This window comes from Tachyglossus aculeatus, unplaced genomic scaffold (assembly GCF_015852505.1).
Source record: "Tachyglossus aculeatus isolate mTacAcu1 unplaced genomic scaffold, mTacAcu1.pri SUPER_34, whole genome shotgun sequence".
Lineage (NCBI taxonomy): Eukaryota > Metazoa > Chordata > Mammalia > Monotremata > Tachyglossidae > Tachyglossus > Tachyglossus aculeatus.
Genome location: NW_024044839.1, coordinates 4897 through 18010, shown reverse-complemented (window position 1 = coordinate 18010; position 13114 = coordinate 4897). Strand labels below are relative to the sequence as shown.

Here is a 13114-nt window from a genome sequence, read left to right as displayed (position 1 = left end):
GGTAGCATGTCTGGGGCCCCAAAGCAACTCATGTACCTGGATCAGGGGCGATTGGTTGGGAGGCCTGGTGAGATAGGCATGAGCCCCCAGTTCAGGTCAACAAGGATGAGGGATGGGCACCTTTCCTTGAAGGAGGATGGGAGGCGGCTCTTGGGGCAGGTTGCTTCATCCGTCCCTATTGGGGCAGCCCCAGCTTCCCCTCCCCCAGTAGTCCAATGGCCCTGCTGCCCACGCGGTAACTTCTGGGGTGGGGCGGTCATCGCCTCAGTCAGGCTGGCCGAGATCTGGTCCATTTTAAATCTTTAGGATCCTGGGAACTTGGTCCCCGTCCCATCCCAGCACTTCTTCAAACCTGCCCCCAGATGGAGATTGGTGCTCAGGGTGAAGGGGGGAAGCCCCACTCCCAGGGCCCCTTGGTGGCCCCCATGTCCAGCTTGCACTAGGGGCTCCGGAGCCATGGAAAAAGAGCCTGCCCTGGTCCCTGCGGGGCTTTGGCAGAGGCAGTGACTCAGGCTGGACGGTCCCTCGGTCACTCCCTAGCTTGGGAGTGCCAAGGGTCCTCACCCACTCCCCCCGAGGCTGAACGGGACTTGCTACACAGTGTGCAGACCATCCTGCGGGAACTGGACACACAGAGGCGTGACTTCCGGAGCAACCGAGGTAGGAGTTCCCCCCTCCCGCTCCGGGCTCCTCTGCACCCAAGGTTCCTGTCTTGGGGGCCCCCCCTCTGCTGTCCCTGGGCCTGCTGGGCTCAGCGTCGGCCGGTGGGCCCCATGCCCTGAACTTTGCTCGACTGCCTGTTTGTACAGGGTCCCCCCCCACCACAGTCCTTCTCCCACCCCCAAGTCTCATGTACCCCCAAGTAATCAGCTCTCTGGAATCCTTAGGCTCTGCCTCAGCCCAACCAGTGTGTCAACCTTAAACCAGACAGGAGGGGGAAGCCTGGAGCCTTGGGGCAGAAGGCCAAAGGTGGGTGTTCAGGGTGGGCACCCGACTCCTCTCTCCCTACACGCGTGCTCCCTCCCCGGCTCCCCCCACCACCAGGGATGTGGCAGTGGTCTTTGCACAAGAAGATTGAGCGTGATCCCAGGAAGAGCTTGGCTTTGGTGCGAATTCTGCTCAATGAGCTGGAGAGGGTGAGTGTGGGGCTGGTGATAGGCTGTTGGGGAGGGCAGAGGGAGGCAGTGAGTGGGGAGGGCTGGTGGTGGGCTGCTGAGGAGGTGGGAGGGCTATGGCAGGGTGCTGGGAAGGCCTGGGGAAGGGGCTTAGGGGAGGGGCCTGGGGGACGCTCCTGTCACTTGGGACAAGGAGTGAACATTCCCTAAAGGTGAGGCATCTTAGCTTTCTGCTTTCTGGAGAGGCAACATAGCCTAGTGGAAAGAGCACAGGTCCGGGAGTCCGGAGAGCCTCAGCTCTGCCGCTGACCTGCCTTGTGTCCTTGGGCACTTATCCCCATTGTAGGGGGTGGAAGATGAGTCCCAGAAAGGTCCAGATTTCTGCTCTTTCTAACTCTGCCTCTGTGCTTAGCAGAATCTCGGGCAGACTGAATGTTTTAATCAATATGGTAATTACTAAATTTGTTTGGCCATTGAAAAGACCCAGATCTTTTCCTCTGGGGATTCCCAGCCCTGCTAAACGCAGTGGGGCTGCGCTGAGTCCAGTGGGACTGGCCCGTGGTCTCTGGTGTCACCTGCCTGCGAGCTTGCTTGGCCACCTGCGCCCTCGGGCCCTCTGCCACCACCAGTGAGCCGGGGGGCTGTTTTGCAGGTGGAGAGAGGGGACCAAACTCATCACATCATCCCCCTGCTACACACACTAATATACACACTAGCAAAGGTAGGGAGGTGGAGGGGGAGTGGGGGTGGAGGTAGGGTGGGGGTGAGGGTGGTACCCCCGACCCATCCCACCCCCTGGATGCAAACACCCCCAACCTAGATCCTTCACGCCACCCCAGCTGTCATGCAGCAGTGGGGTGAGGTGTGGGCTGAGCAGATTGGTGACTTGTAGTTCCCTACCACCAAGGGCAACCTCAGCAAAGGATGGGAGGCAGTTCCTGTGCCCATGAGGGCCTGTCCTTGCTGCCCCAGCCCTTAGCCACACCCCTGCCCAGCCCATCAACTCAGTTCCAACCAAGTTGAACCTGACAGAGGGCGAGGCTCTCGGCCTCGCTCCCAGATCCCTCCCTTCGTGTCCGGTCCTCAACCCCAGTTGTGAGGCCCAGTCAGAGCTCTGAGGCCCTTTCTGGCCCCACAGGCTCCCTGCACCTCCGATAACCTCTATGACAGAGCCTATGCCTTCTGCACACGGTTACTGACCCTACCCAGGCCCTACTGCTCCCTGGCCTGGCACTCTGCCATCCTGCTGAAGCTGGAGAGAGCTGTCCCGGGTATGGAGGTCTGGGGTGTCAGGGCTGCTGCCAGTCACAGGGGGCTGGTGGGATGGGGGCAGGGGAGGGGGTGGCGTGGCTTGCCCTGGTGTTCCCTTCTCCAGCTGCCTAGGTCTCCGTACCCAGGCCTCCTGTACCAGCGGATGGTCCTCGCGGAGCACAGCCTGCCCAATGAGATGTACCTGTACCAGGAGCAGTGAGTGCCCCTGGCACCCCCATCCTACCATCAAGGCCTCCAACACCTGGCACCCTCATCCCTGGTACCCTGACGCCTCTCATCCCCTCTGCCTGCATCCCAATCACCCCATGGCCAGTTCCCCAGTGGGACAACCTCCTGGCCTTTGGAGAAAGCTGAGAGGCCCAAGGGCCTGCGACAAGGGATTGGGGTAGGACACTGGTGAAGGACCAGGCAGGAGAAAATGGTTAAAGTTGTAGCAGGGAAGGTTTGGGCTTGCCATTACAAAAAACCTCCCAGTTCCAGGATCACTGCACTCTGAAAGCAGGGCAGGAAAGCTCCTTTTCAGAGTGTTCAAACCCCAGAATTGATACCCACAGGCCCAGGTGGGTGAGGACCAGTCTGCTTGGAGGTAGAGGGTTGATCTGGTTGGTCTCTGGGTGTTCTTTCCAGCCCCATGATCCCTGGAGGCTGAACTGGGTAGGATGCCCTGAGAGGTGGGCTGGGAGCCTGGGAAGGTGCCTCTCCTCCTGCTCCCCTGGTGCTTACACAGGGCCCCCGTTTGGGAGCAGAGTACTTGCCCCTGCTACTCTTCGCCCAGACAGTCATCATGGACGCCATCCTTTGCCCCTCCCCTCCGCCCCCCGCAGGGTATTCCTGTTTGTGGATCCAGATCTGGTCTCCACAGCCGTGTGCAATGCCCTGCTCTTGGAGGTTGAAGGGGCCCAGCAGCAGCCCCAGCAGAGCCCCTGGGCCTGCATGGTCCATGTGGTTGCCCAGGCCATGCGGATGGCTTTGGGTGAGGCCTGTGATGTGGGTGCACTGCAGAGCAGGTTGAAGGTAATTAGCACATTCTGCCCCCTGCTTCACTCAGCTATTGAGCACCCCCACTCCTAGCCCCGACTCCACCCCTTGCTCTGTCTGGAGGGCAGGATCCCACTGCCCAGGCTCACTGTGCATAGGGTGGCTTGGGTCCTGGGGTTGACTTTCCAATGCTGGCTGTGGTCCCTCCACCCCGCCCCCTGGGCCAAGCCATTTCTCTCCTGTCTGTCTTACCCCACCCCAGCACCCACCCGGTGCCTTTAAGTGGCTTCTGTCTGACCCTAAGCTTCTTGACGTGCTGGTGTCAGGATGGTGATGGCGGCTCAGGAGCCACTTGCCAGAATTTGCTGTCAGGATATTGGTAGCTCTGGGGTGCTGTTCCCGGGAGCAGTTCTCAGGGTATCGGCAGGGGTCTCAAGGGAGAAGTTCCCTTGAAAGGGGTCCCTGGGTCATCTGCCCCTTTCATCTAGGAGATAAAGTATCCCTGCTTGGGGGTCTAAGAGGGCTTACCAGGCCTGAGGAAAAGGACCTCTCCAATAGGCCTTCTACTTCCCTGTCTGGCAGAATGGCCCCCGCAGTGACCTGGAGTGCTGCTTCCATGCGGTGGTGGCCATGGTGCAGCAGGCAGGTGGCGAGCTGGGTGCCACCCAGGGTGGGCATGTGAGGAGACTGGAGGAGCTCTATAGATCGCTACTCGGAGCTGAGGTGGTAGGAGGTGAGCCTGGGGCAGTGGGATCTCAGGTTGGGGTGGACAGAAGCCCCACCTCCCGGCTCAGTCAGACAGTTGGCCACCCCAACCTGTAACGTCCATCTTGAACTGGGCCATGGGATCAGCCTGGATATGGTGGATTGGGGGGAGATGACAGGGAAGACAGAGGTGGGCTGCCAGGGAGTGGGGAGGCTGTGATCCTGGTGTAACTGGAATGAGGGTAGGACGGGGTATCAGCTAGAGAGCTGTTAGAGCCAGAAGGGAGCAATGGGGGGCATTTGTGGAACCTCAGGGGAGCAGAGGGGACTGTAGGAAGGTGCTTTGGGGGGGTTATTGGGGGTGGAGGCAACACGGGGTGAGGAGTAGAAGGAAGGGCCTCGCCCTAGCAAAACTTCTGTCCTTAGATGACCTGGCCTTGGCCATACCTCCAGCCCTGTCCCCCGTCATCCCTCTGCCCAGTCCCCGCATTGGCTTTCACCTGTGGACAGATAAAGAGCAGCTTTGTAAGTGTCCATCTGGCCGGTGGGGGTTGGGGGGACGGCCTGGTGCGGCAGCATCGGACACCGTGAACACCCAGGAGAATGTGAAAGTGTCTGCGGGGCTCCCGAAGGTTCCACCTCGATCTGTTTGGAGGGCAGGGGGCAGGGAGTTTGGGAGCTGAGTCAGGGTTCCTGGGGAGAGCCCTGTCTGAACCCCAGCTCCATTCCTGCTCCCGCACCACTGACTGCCACCCCTGGTTCTCCCCAGGGAAGGAGCTGGTACGGTTCCTCCACGGAACATCCTACCCTTGTGACCCCTGTGACACCTGCGACCCCTCCTGCCTCAGCAGAGACCCAGAGGCCTTCGAGATCCGGGGTCTGGCAGCCTCTGGGCAGGTTGGGGAGCCACCTCGCTTCTCGATTCTGTCTACGGACAGCGGCATCGAGCGCGACCTGCCTCCTGAGTCCGAGGAGATCCCCGAACCCGAACAGTCCCGCCTGCAGCGCAAGGGGGGCGTCAGGAAGCGGGTGGGGCCCCTGGGGGCCTGGCTGCCCGCCTGCTGGCAGGGGTTGGCTGGGGCTCTTGGGGGCCACACACAACCACTGCTCGGGGCCCAGCCGCTGCACACGGCCCGCGTGGTCATACTGGGGGATGACCGCATGCTGGGCAGACTGGCCCAGGCCTACCTAGAACTCAGGTAGCTGTCTGTGGGGGTAGTGGGGAGGGGAGCAGACTTGGCCCAGGGTAGGATGGGGTGGGGCTTTCAGCTGAGGGAAGACCTTAGCTCATCCTCAGCCCCCCAACTCTTCTCCTGGGAACAGGGCCCTCTGAAATAAGGTGACAGTTCAGAGTGTATCCTGGGGACAGGGGGCTGGGTGGTCGGTATGAGGGATTATGAGGTTTGGAGAAGTCACGGCCCTTCCAGAACCCTCAGCCGTGCTAGCGTCAGAACGGCAGTCAGTGAGGTCCTCGGGTTTGGAATGGACAGAGTCTTGAGGGGGGAAAGGGGAGGGAGGCCAGAGTGGACGTGGAGCAGAGATGGAGAGGGGGACGGAGCTGCCGGGGCAGAGGGAGGAGTGAGGGGTGACCAAATGGATGAGGCAGAGGGTGGGCAGAGCAGTGAGAAATGGTTGTTCGTCTGTTGAAGGAAACGGGAGACACAGAGGCTTCACCTAACCCACCGGCTCAACCTGCAGTTCTACTACATCCCCGTGCTGGAGCGCGAGGTGAGGATTTGGGTGAGGGGAGAGGTGAGAACCATACCGAGAGGGAATGACGAAGCTGGGGAGGAAGATGCAAGAAGCCCTGGTCACTGCCCAAACCATCCCCAGCCAATCTTCTTCTGGTCCAGGGGTATCAGGACTCTTCTCCAGCTGTCTCCATCTTACATATCTGCTCTCTGCCCCAGCTTTTCCCCAGCTCTCTGCTTCCACTTCTCTCCAGCCAACCCTTCCATGCCTCATTCTAGACTCTCTCACCTCTAACCCCTCGCTCTCTCCCTCCTCCAATCCTAGAACTCCCCCCACCTTCCCAAATATGGCAGAGCACAGCTCTCCCCATTTTCATATGCCTGCCTCCTCCAGGAAGCCTTCCCCATCAATTCACAACCCTCTAGTAGCCTCAACCCAAATAGTCTCCCTCAGCATGTAGATATTTTATTCTTTCCCTCTTCACTTATGCACGTGTAGCTGTATTTATACTATTCATGAATTTGCACAATTGGGGATTAATTGTCATTATTTTCATAGTACATTTTATTCCTATATAAACATATAATGTAATGATTCACAATCTAAATAAATATTACTGGCATAGCTCTAGCATCTGTGCTACTTTCTGTTCTATCCTTGTTTTTTCCTGTGCCCCTCTTTTGGAAATTCTTTTTGTCTGCCTCCCCCATGAGCATGGGAGGTCTTTAAGGGTAGGGAATGTGCACTGCTTCTTCTGTGTTTTTCCAAGTGCTCACTATAGTGCTGAGCGATTAGAAGGAGCCCAGTGAATGCCTCTCAGTTGACTGACTGATTGACTGACTGACTGGTGCGGCCCTGGATCACAGTGTCTCAGTCTGGACAGGCTGGAAATATCCTCCCTCCCCCCCCCCCCCCCACCAGGGTATTTCTGGGGCACGTGCTCAGTGGCCCACGGATTCCTGGGTTGGGAGCCCCAGGAGCCCAGAGCTCAGCTACCTATGCAACAACTGCTGCCCCCACAGGAGCCTGTGGGTGTCCGGCTGCCGGACCTGTGTGAGCTGGCCACGTACCTGGGCCGGGTCGACCGGTGGTACGACAGCGTCGTCAGTGCCCTGAGCCAGGCTATTCCCAAGCTGGCCCAGATGGTAGTTGGGGAATATGGTGGGGGACGACATGGGAGATGAGGGGTTGGCGGGGACGAGGGATATGGTGGGGGTACAGGCTTCAGGAAACGAGGGAAGGAGTTTGGGACAGGGAGGAGGTGGGAAGTGGAGCGGGCGGGTCCCCTGCGGTGCCGGACCTATGGCCCCATCTGCCTCGGCTGGTGGTGCAGACCCCAGGAGCCGGGGTGGAAGTGGCCACGGGTCCACCTGCCCACGGGATTGTTCCTGCTGACCGAGCCCCCGTTGGCTAGAGCCAGAGCCGATGGCCCACCTGGCTAGCTTTGGGCAGGGACCCTGAAGGGCTTAGGAGGAGCCGGGCCTAGGGGAGGGAGGCAGGTGAGTGGGGCTCAGGCCCGCGGGGGAGATGGGGAGAAGGGTACCCCGCACCCATCTGGAAGACCTCCGGCCAGGATACCAGGCTAGATACCTCCAGAGATGGGCAAGGGAAGTCCCTGATGGTAACACCGCACTCTGGTCTCCCCCCAGCCCTCTGTCGGTGGCCCTAGGGTGTCAGACCCCTTCATCGTGGATGTGATGTCCTACTACGTGCGCATGGGCACTCAGCCTGTTGGCTTTCAGATTTACATGGCCAAGGTCAGAATCGCTGCACCTCCCCTTCCCCCAAAGGCTCTCCCTAAGCTCCACAGAGCACACCCCGCTTCCACCAGTAAAGCTGGGAAGGAGCACCGGCTCCTCCTCAGCCCCCGCCCCTTTGACCCCACCAGTCTGGCTGGCCACAGGCCTAGGGGGTGGTCCGCGAAGATGGGCCGGAGGACGCCGTGGATGGGAGGGGTGGTATCGCTGCCTCCCTGGCCGGCTGACCGCACTGCCAGCCAGCCTCCGTTCTGGCAGTGGGGTGGCGTGGAGGTGGGAGCAATAGCCTGGGATGGGGATGGAGAGGACGTGGGGTTGGAGGGTTTGTGGGATGTGGGTGGGTTTTGGGGTCGGGGGCCCAGCAGCCAGAGGGAGAGTGGAATCCATAGCCAAACTCCCCGGAGGAGTCCCCATCTTGGGCCAGATCCGGGGCGGCAGTGACATGGGTATGAGAGCTGGGGCTCCCCACACCTTCCAGGCAGGAAGGTGGTGGGCTGCGCTCCCCAATCCCTCGCTCTCCCTCTCCAGATCCTCTTGAGTGACCCGGCCCGAGACCCCATCTTGGAGACTTTTCTCACAGAACTGAGCCTGCAGGTCCCAGACTCAAGACCCCCCAAAGGTGGGTTCTGGGGGTGGTGGCTATTAAGAGGAGGAGGCCCCTGGTTTCCTGGCCAGGGGCTCTGAGCGGCCTCACCCACCTTCACTCTCGACCCACTTCCTACCGCAGGTCAGTGGTTCTCCTCTCCGTCTGGGGACCGAGGGTTCAGGGACAGAACCAGTGGCTGTCCCAAACCTGGGACTGGCTTCCTGGCCAGGGAGAGACCCTGTAGAGGGAGACGAAGAGGAGAAAGAGCTGGAGGAACATGGAGGGAGAGGAAGAGGGAGGGTAAGGAGGATGGGGAAGGAGAATAAGGAGAAGGAAAGGCAAGGGAACAAGAGATGCATATCGTTTTGTAGTTGAAATGAGGTGAGGGGTTCTTTGAGGTTCTTCCTCTCTCTCCTCTGCATTTCCATCCCCGCTGACCTCTGACAACATGCCACGGGGGAGGGTTTGTCAACATTTTCAAGCTGGACAGAGGCTGTAGAAATGGTGGGGGCCAAGGAGGCGGCTTCCCCCAGTCTGCATCCTGGAGAAACATTGGGAGTTAAGTCACTTTTCTCTCCCCTTTGTCTCCTCACTCCCCAACCCTCTCTACTGCATCTGTGCACCTTGCAAGGAGCAGACAAATCCAGGGATAGCCCAGGGACTGAGCTCTCTTTCTGCTACCGGAAGGTAAGGATGAGTCAAGTCAGCAGGGTGAGTGCGAATGGGGCCAGTGAATGTGTGTGAGTGTGAGTGGGAGCGGGGCCAGTGTGTGAGTCTGGCAGTGAGTGGGAGCAGGACAAGTGAGTTTACCCACCCCCTACTGGGATCCCAGACCTTGGGTGAGTACAAGTTCCCCCCTTCTCCTCCCTGATATCGCCTGCACTGTGGTGCTGTCCCTGTGTCCAGGCCGTGCCCAGTAACCGCATGCGGGAGGTGGAGGTGTCCCTACGCTGCACTGGCTTCGTGCTCAAAGCCATCCCTTCCAGCCACCTGGAAGGTAAAACGTCAGGAGTTGGAGGTGGGCGGTGGGAGCAGAGATGGGGAGAAAGTGGAGGTGCGGGGGCGGGGGAGGAGAACTGGGTGAACAAAGCTTCGGCTGGTATAGGGTGGTGGTGAATGGGCGGGCGTGGGGTGGGAGGCCATCTCTCTCATTCCTTTGGGGAGAAGCAGGTTCTTCCTCCAGCCCCTCAGCCCTGACTCTTCTCACCTCTTCCCCCTGCCCCTGCTTCCCCCTGCCCCTTATTTCCCACTGCCCCCTGCTTCCCGCTCTCTGCCGAGGTGTGTGACTCGAGAAGGGTAGAGTAGTAGAGTCCATCAGAGTCTGTGCAGGAGTCGGCAGGTCCCCGGCTGGGCTGGCTCCCCGAGAAGCCTCTGGGTCTTGACCAGGCTTCATGGAGGTCTAGGGGATGGTGAGGTCTGATTCCTCATCCTGGACCTTTTTGGGCCCGGACCCCTCCCCAGGCTCCATGGCCTTTTGTGGGAAGGGGCAGGAGACCCGGGTCAAGTCCTTGACTCTGCCCACATCCCAGTGCTCCCTCCGCAGACCCAGATGGCCTGAACGCCAGAGTAGCCGAAGTCATCAGAACCTCCAACCTGGCTGGCAAGTCCTTCTCTGTGAGTCCCAACTCCAGGGTGTGAACAGGGATTGTGCATGGAGAGTGGGAGGGCCTGGGGTGTGGGGTCCAGGATGCCCTGGCTGAGGTCTTCCCAGGTGGGCAGGCCAGAGAAGTCCTGGAAGATTCCTTTGGGGTCCCTCACCACTAGTGGGGAGGAGGAGGGCCCCAGGAGACTCCCAGATCAGTCCATACTCTCCCTGGCTTCTCCTGAGAATTAACCTGGGAGTAGAGGTTGGGGGGAGAAGAAGATCAGGCTTTTCAGGGGTCGGCCCCGACCTGGAGAGTGGTGAGAGATTCAGCAAGCCTGGGCTGGAGTGGCAATCGGGGATGTGGTGTGCCTTCCCTTGCTTGGCTGGAGGCAGCTGAGGAATCCAGGAAGCCCAGCTCAGAGTCTTCCAAAAAAGTTGCTAAAAGGGTCCCCGGCCTCAGACCGCACCCCGGCAGACATGGGACATCTGGAAACAGTCAGGGCAGCACCAGGCTAAGCTGGGGGCAGGGGTGGGTACCAGATGCCCAGATTTTCCTTCCCTCCACGTGGGACCGAATGGGCTCCTTGGTCATTTGGCTGGGAGCCTGTTGGGCCGGAAGTAAATCCCTGCCTCCAGAGGGGAGGGGTGAGGGCGGGGGACCCGAGGGCTCCTGACTGTATCTGAGCCCTGGCTTCTATCTGACCGTCCCCTGGGTAGCCCGGCTTCCACTCTACTGGTGCTGCCACCTGCTGGGAAATCCAGACAGGGCGTCCCAAGCCCCAGAGACTCCAGTCCACCCTAGTGAAGCCAGTTTGCCTAGGCGGGGTTGGTCCTCTGTTGCTCTGCAATTGCAGAAAGAATTTCCTCCTTCGTGCCTCCGAGTACATATCTCTCCCTCCCCCCGTGGCCCCTAACCCCAGATTTCCACCCCTCTCCCATCCCACAGTGCAGCTGGAGCTCTGGGCTGGGCACGGGATCCGGCCCCGTGGGTCTGCCCTTGTGGACCCGCCCTTCTTCTCCCCTCCCTCCCACAAGTCAGCAGGGACATTTCCATGACCTCTTCATTTCAGGTGACAGAACTCACCTTCAGGGCAACCAGCATCAAAGTCTGGAGCCACGAACAGAAGCCCCTGACCGTGACCCTGGACAAAGACACTAGGCGCATCCACAGCAACGTGGCCGGGTGAGACCCTCTGCCCCCAGATGTGACCCTTGTGGTAGGCTTTCCCACGACAGCCCACGCCCCCCTCCCAGAGGGCAGTGGAGATTGGTTAGGTTAGGTTAGGCCCTGCCCTCTGCCCTGCTCAGAAACAGCAATTCCCCTCCCTGCCAACTGGGTCCCTGCCTGGCCCTCATGGAGTAGGGAGGGTTGCCAATTCCATGTCTGGTGGGTACTTGGCCTCTCCCCACACCCGGAATATTGGTCAAATCTAGAACTAAGTGTGCAATCAATGAGGATTTAGGAAAATATAACCCACGGGAGAGAATATGCTTTCTGTAACTGGACATTGCATGTCACTCATTTTTGGAAATCTTTGAAGGGTTCAATAGCAACGGTTAGAGGACATGGGAGGCATAACATAGTTATATTTTCCTAAAGCTCTTTGGTGAGATTCCACCCCAAATGCTCTAAACAACCGAGCCATCGTGAGATTGGAGGATTCTTCTTTCATGGAGAGCAAACTGATTGAACATCTGGAAACAAGGCCTAGGAATAAATGAAAGATAGGGATAAGGTCATCTTCAGATGGAGAGGTGTATGTAGTGGAGTCCCCCAGGGACTTGTGCTAGGATCAGTTTTGGTGAGAGGAGTGTGCAGTAGTATTTTCCAGTCTGCAGATGATGCTAAACTTGTCCAGGGGTGAAGTGTGGGCAGAGGGGCAAAAACCATAGGAAGCAGTCACAAAGCTTCACAAATCTGAGCGGGTGGCACGAGGGGGCCTGTGAACTTCAGCCAGAGCCCGTGTAATGCGACACCCTCAGGATCAAGCCAGCTTCCTGATAATGGGGTGGGAATAGTTCAAGACAGCTTGAGAGAGAAATCTTGGCATTTTTGTCAACTTACCTCAAGTCATTCGTTCCAGTGTGTAGCAGCAAGCAAAAAGGCCCGCAGTGTGCTGGGTGAGAAGGGAGAGAAAAACCAGACCCAAGGCAGCAGTTGGTAACTTCAGAGATCACAGCTCACCTGCACCTGGAATAGTGTGTCCAACCAAACACTGGTTGGCCTTTGCCGGATCACTGGGGGAGAATCAGGAGTGGAGAGGGGAGAGTCAGGGCTACTGAAAGATCCATGTTGGGTCACTGGGGGAGAGTCAGGGATGGAGAGGGAAGAGTTCGGGGTGTCGGATAATCCATCCCTAACCATGAGGGTGGGTGTCCAGGCAGACAGCTGACATGTGGTTCCTGGTGCCTCAGTTGAAAACAGGAGTTCTAGGCCGGCTGGGTCTGACCTGCATGGTGTTGCTCACAGTCTCAACCGTGAAGACAGGCACAACTCTTTCTCCCTACAGAATCGAAGTAGCTCCCTGCTTGGAGCCCAGTTCCAGCACCCAGAAGCCCAGGACAAAGCCCCAGGCGGGCGACCTAGCACCGACCACTTCCACACCCAAGCCTCTGCTGCTGCCTATCAACACGTTCTCAGGCTCCATTCAGTGAAGGCCAGGAGGAGCCCCAAGGGTGGAAAGTAGGGCTTAAGGGTCACGCTATCTTCTCTACCCGCATGATAATATCTCGTGACAGTGACAGATGAAAATGGCCTATCTACTTGTTTTGTTTTGTTGTCTGTCTCCCCCTTCTAGACTGTGAGCCCATTGTTGGGTAAGGACCGTCTCTATATGTTGCCAATTTGTACTTCCCAAGCGTTTAGCACAGTGCTCTGCACACAGTAAGTGCTCAATAAATAGGATTGAATGAATGAATGAATAAATACTTGGGAGAGTACATTCAACAGAGTTGGTAGACACATTCCCTGCCTACTAAGGAGCTTACCGTCCAGAGGGGGCGACAGACATTAATATAAATTAATAAATTACATATCTGTACACAAGTGCTGTGGGGCTGAGGGAAGGGTGAATAAAAGATGCAAATCCAAGTTCAGGGGTGATGCAGAAGTGAGTGGAAGAAAAGGAAATGAGGGCTTAGTTGGGGAAGGCCTCTTGGAAGAAATATGCCTTTAGTAAGGCTTTGGAGGTGGGGAGAGTGATCGTTTGTCAGATAAGAAGAGGCCTAAAGTGAGCGGCCAGAGAGATGGGAAAAGAACCAGGGGAGGACAAATGTCGGTGATGCCAAGGTTGGATGATACTTCCAGGAGAAGTGGATGGTTGTCAGTGTTGAAGGCAGCTGAGAGATCAAAGAGGATTAGGATTGGAAGAGGTCATTCGATTCGACAAGGAGGAGCTCATTGGTGACCCTAGAAAGGGCTGTT

At 58.2% G+C, this 13114-nt stretch overlaps 1 protein-coding gene across 1 annotated transcript; it reads left to right on the top strand.

The window, feature by feature from the left end:
- Positions 1 to 1079: 1079 nt before the first annotated feature.
- On the top strand, positions 1080 to 12492 carry PIK3R6 (phosphoinositide-3-kinase regulatory subunit 6). The gene is made up of 17 exons (XM_038742078.1): positions 1080 to 1136; positions 1768 to 1836; positions 2254 to 2386; positions 2513 to 2582; positions 3212 to 3401; positions 3948 to 4098; positions 4524 to 4595; positions 4840 to 5269; positions 5720 to 5798; positions 6785 to 6907; positions 7412 to 7519; positions 8048 to 8189; positions 8737 to 8792; positions 9012 to 9102; positions 9649 to 9719; positions 10761 to 10873; positions 12201 to 12492. The coding sequence occupies exons 4-17, from the start codon at positions 2530 to 2532 to the stop codon at positions 12343 to 12345; spliced, it is 1824 nt and encodes a 607-aa protein (XP_038598006.1). The 5' UTR covers positions 1080 to 1136; positions 1768 to 1836; positions 2254 to 2386; positions 2513 to 2529; the 3' UTR covers positions 12346 to 12492.
- The last annotated feature ends 622 nt before the right edge of the window (positions 12493 to 13114 follow it).

Bases quoted from the DNA above. Each gene is read 5' to 3' on its own strand.
- PIK3R6 (XM_038742078.1), top strand. From the start codon at position 2,530: ATGGTCCTCGCGGAGCACAGCCTGCCCAATGAGATGTACCTGTACCAG. The intron at 4,099-4,523 runs GTGAGCCTGGGG...CCATACCTCCAG, and splicing joins CGGAGCTGAGGTGGTAGGAG to CCCTGTCCCCCGTCATCCCT. The intron at 4,596-4,839 runs GTAAGTGTCCAT...GGTTCTCCCCAG, and splicing joins GACAGATAAAGAGCAGCTTT to GGAAGGAGCTGGTACGGTTC.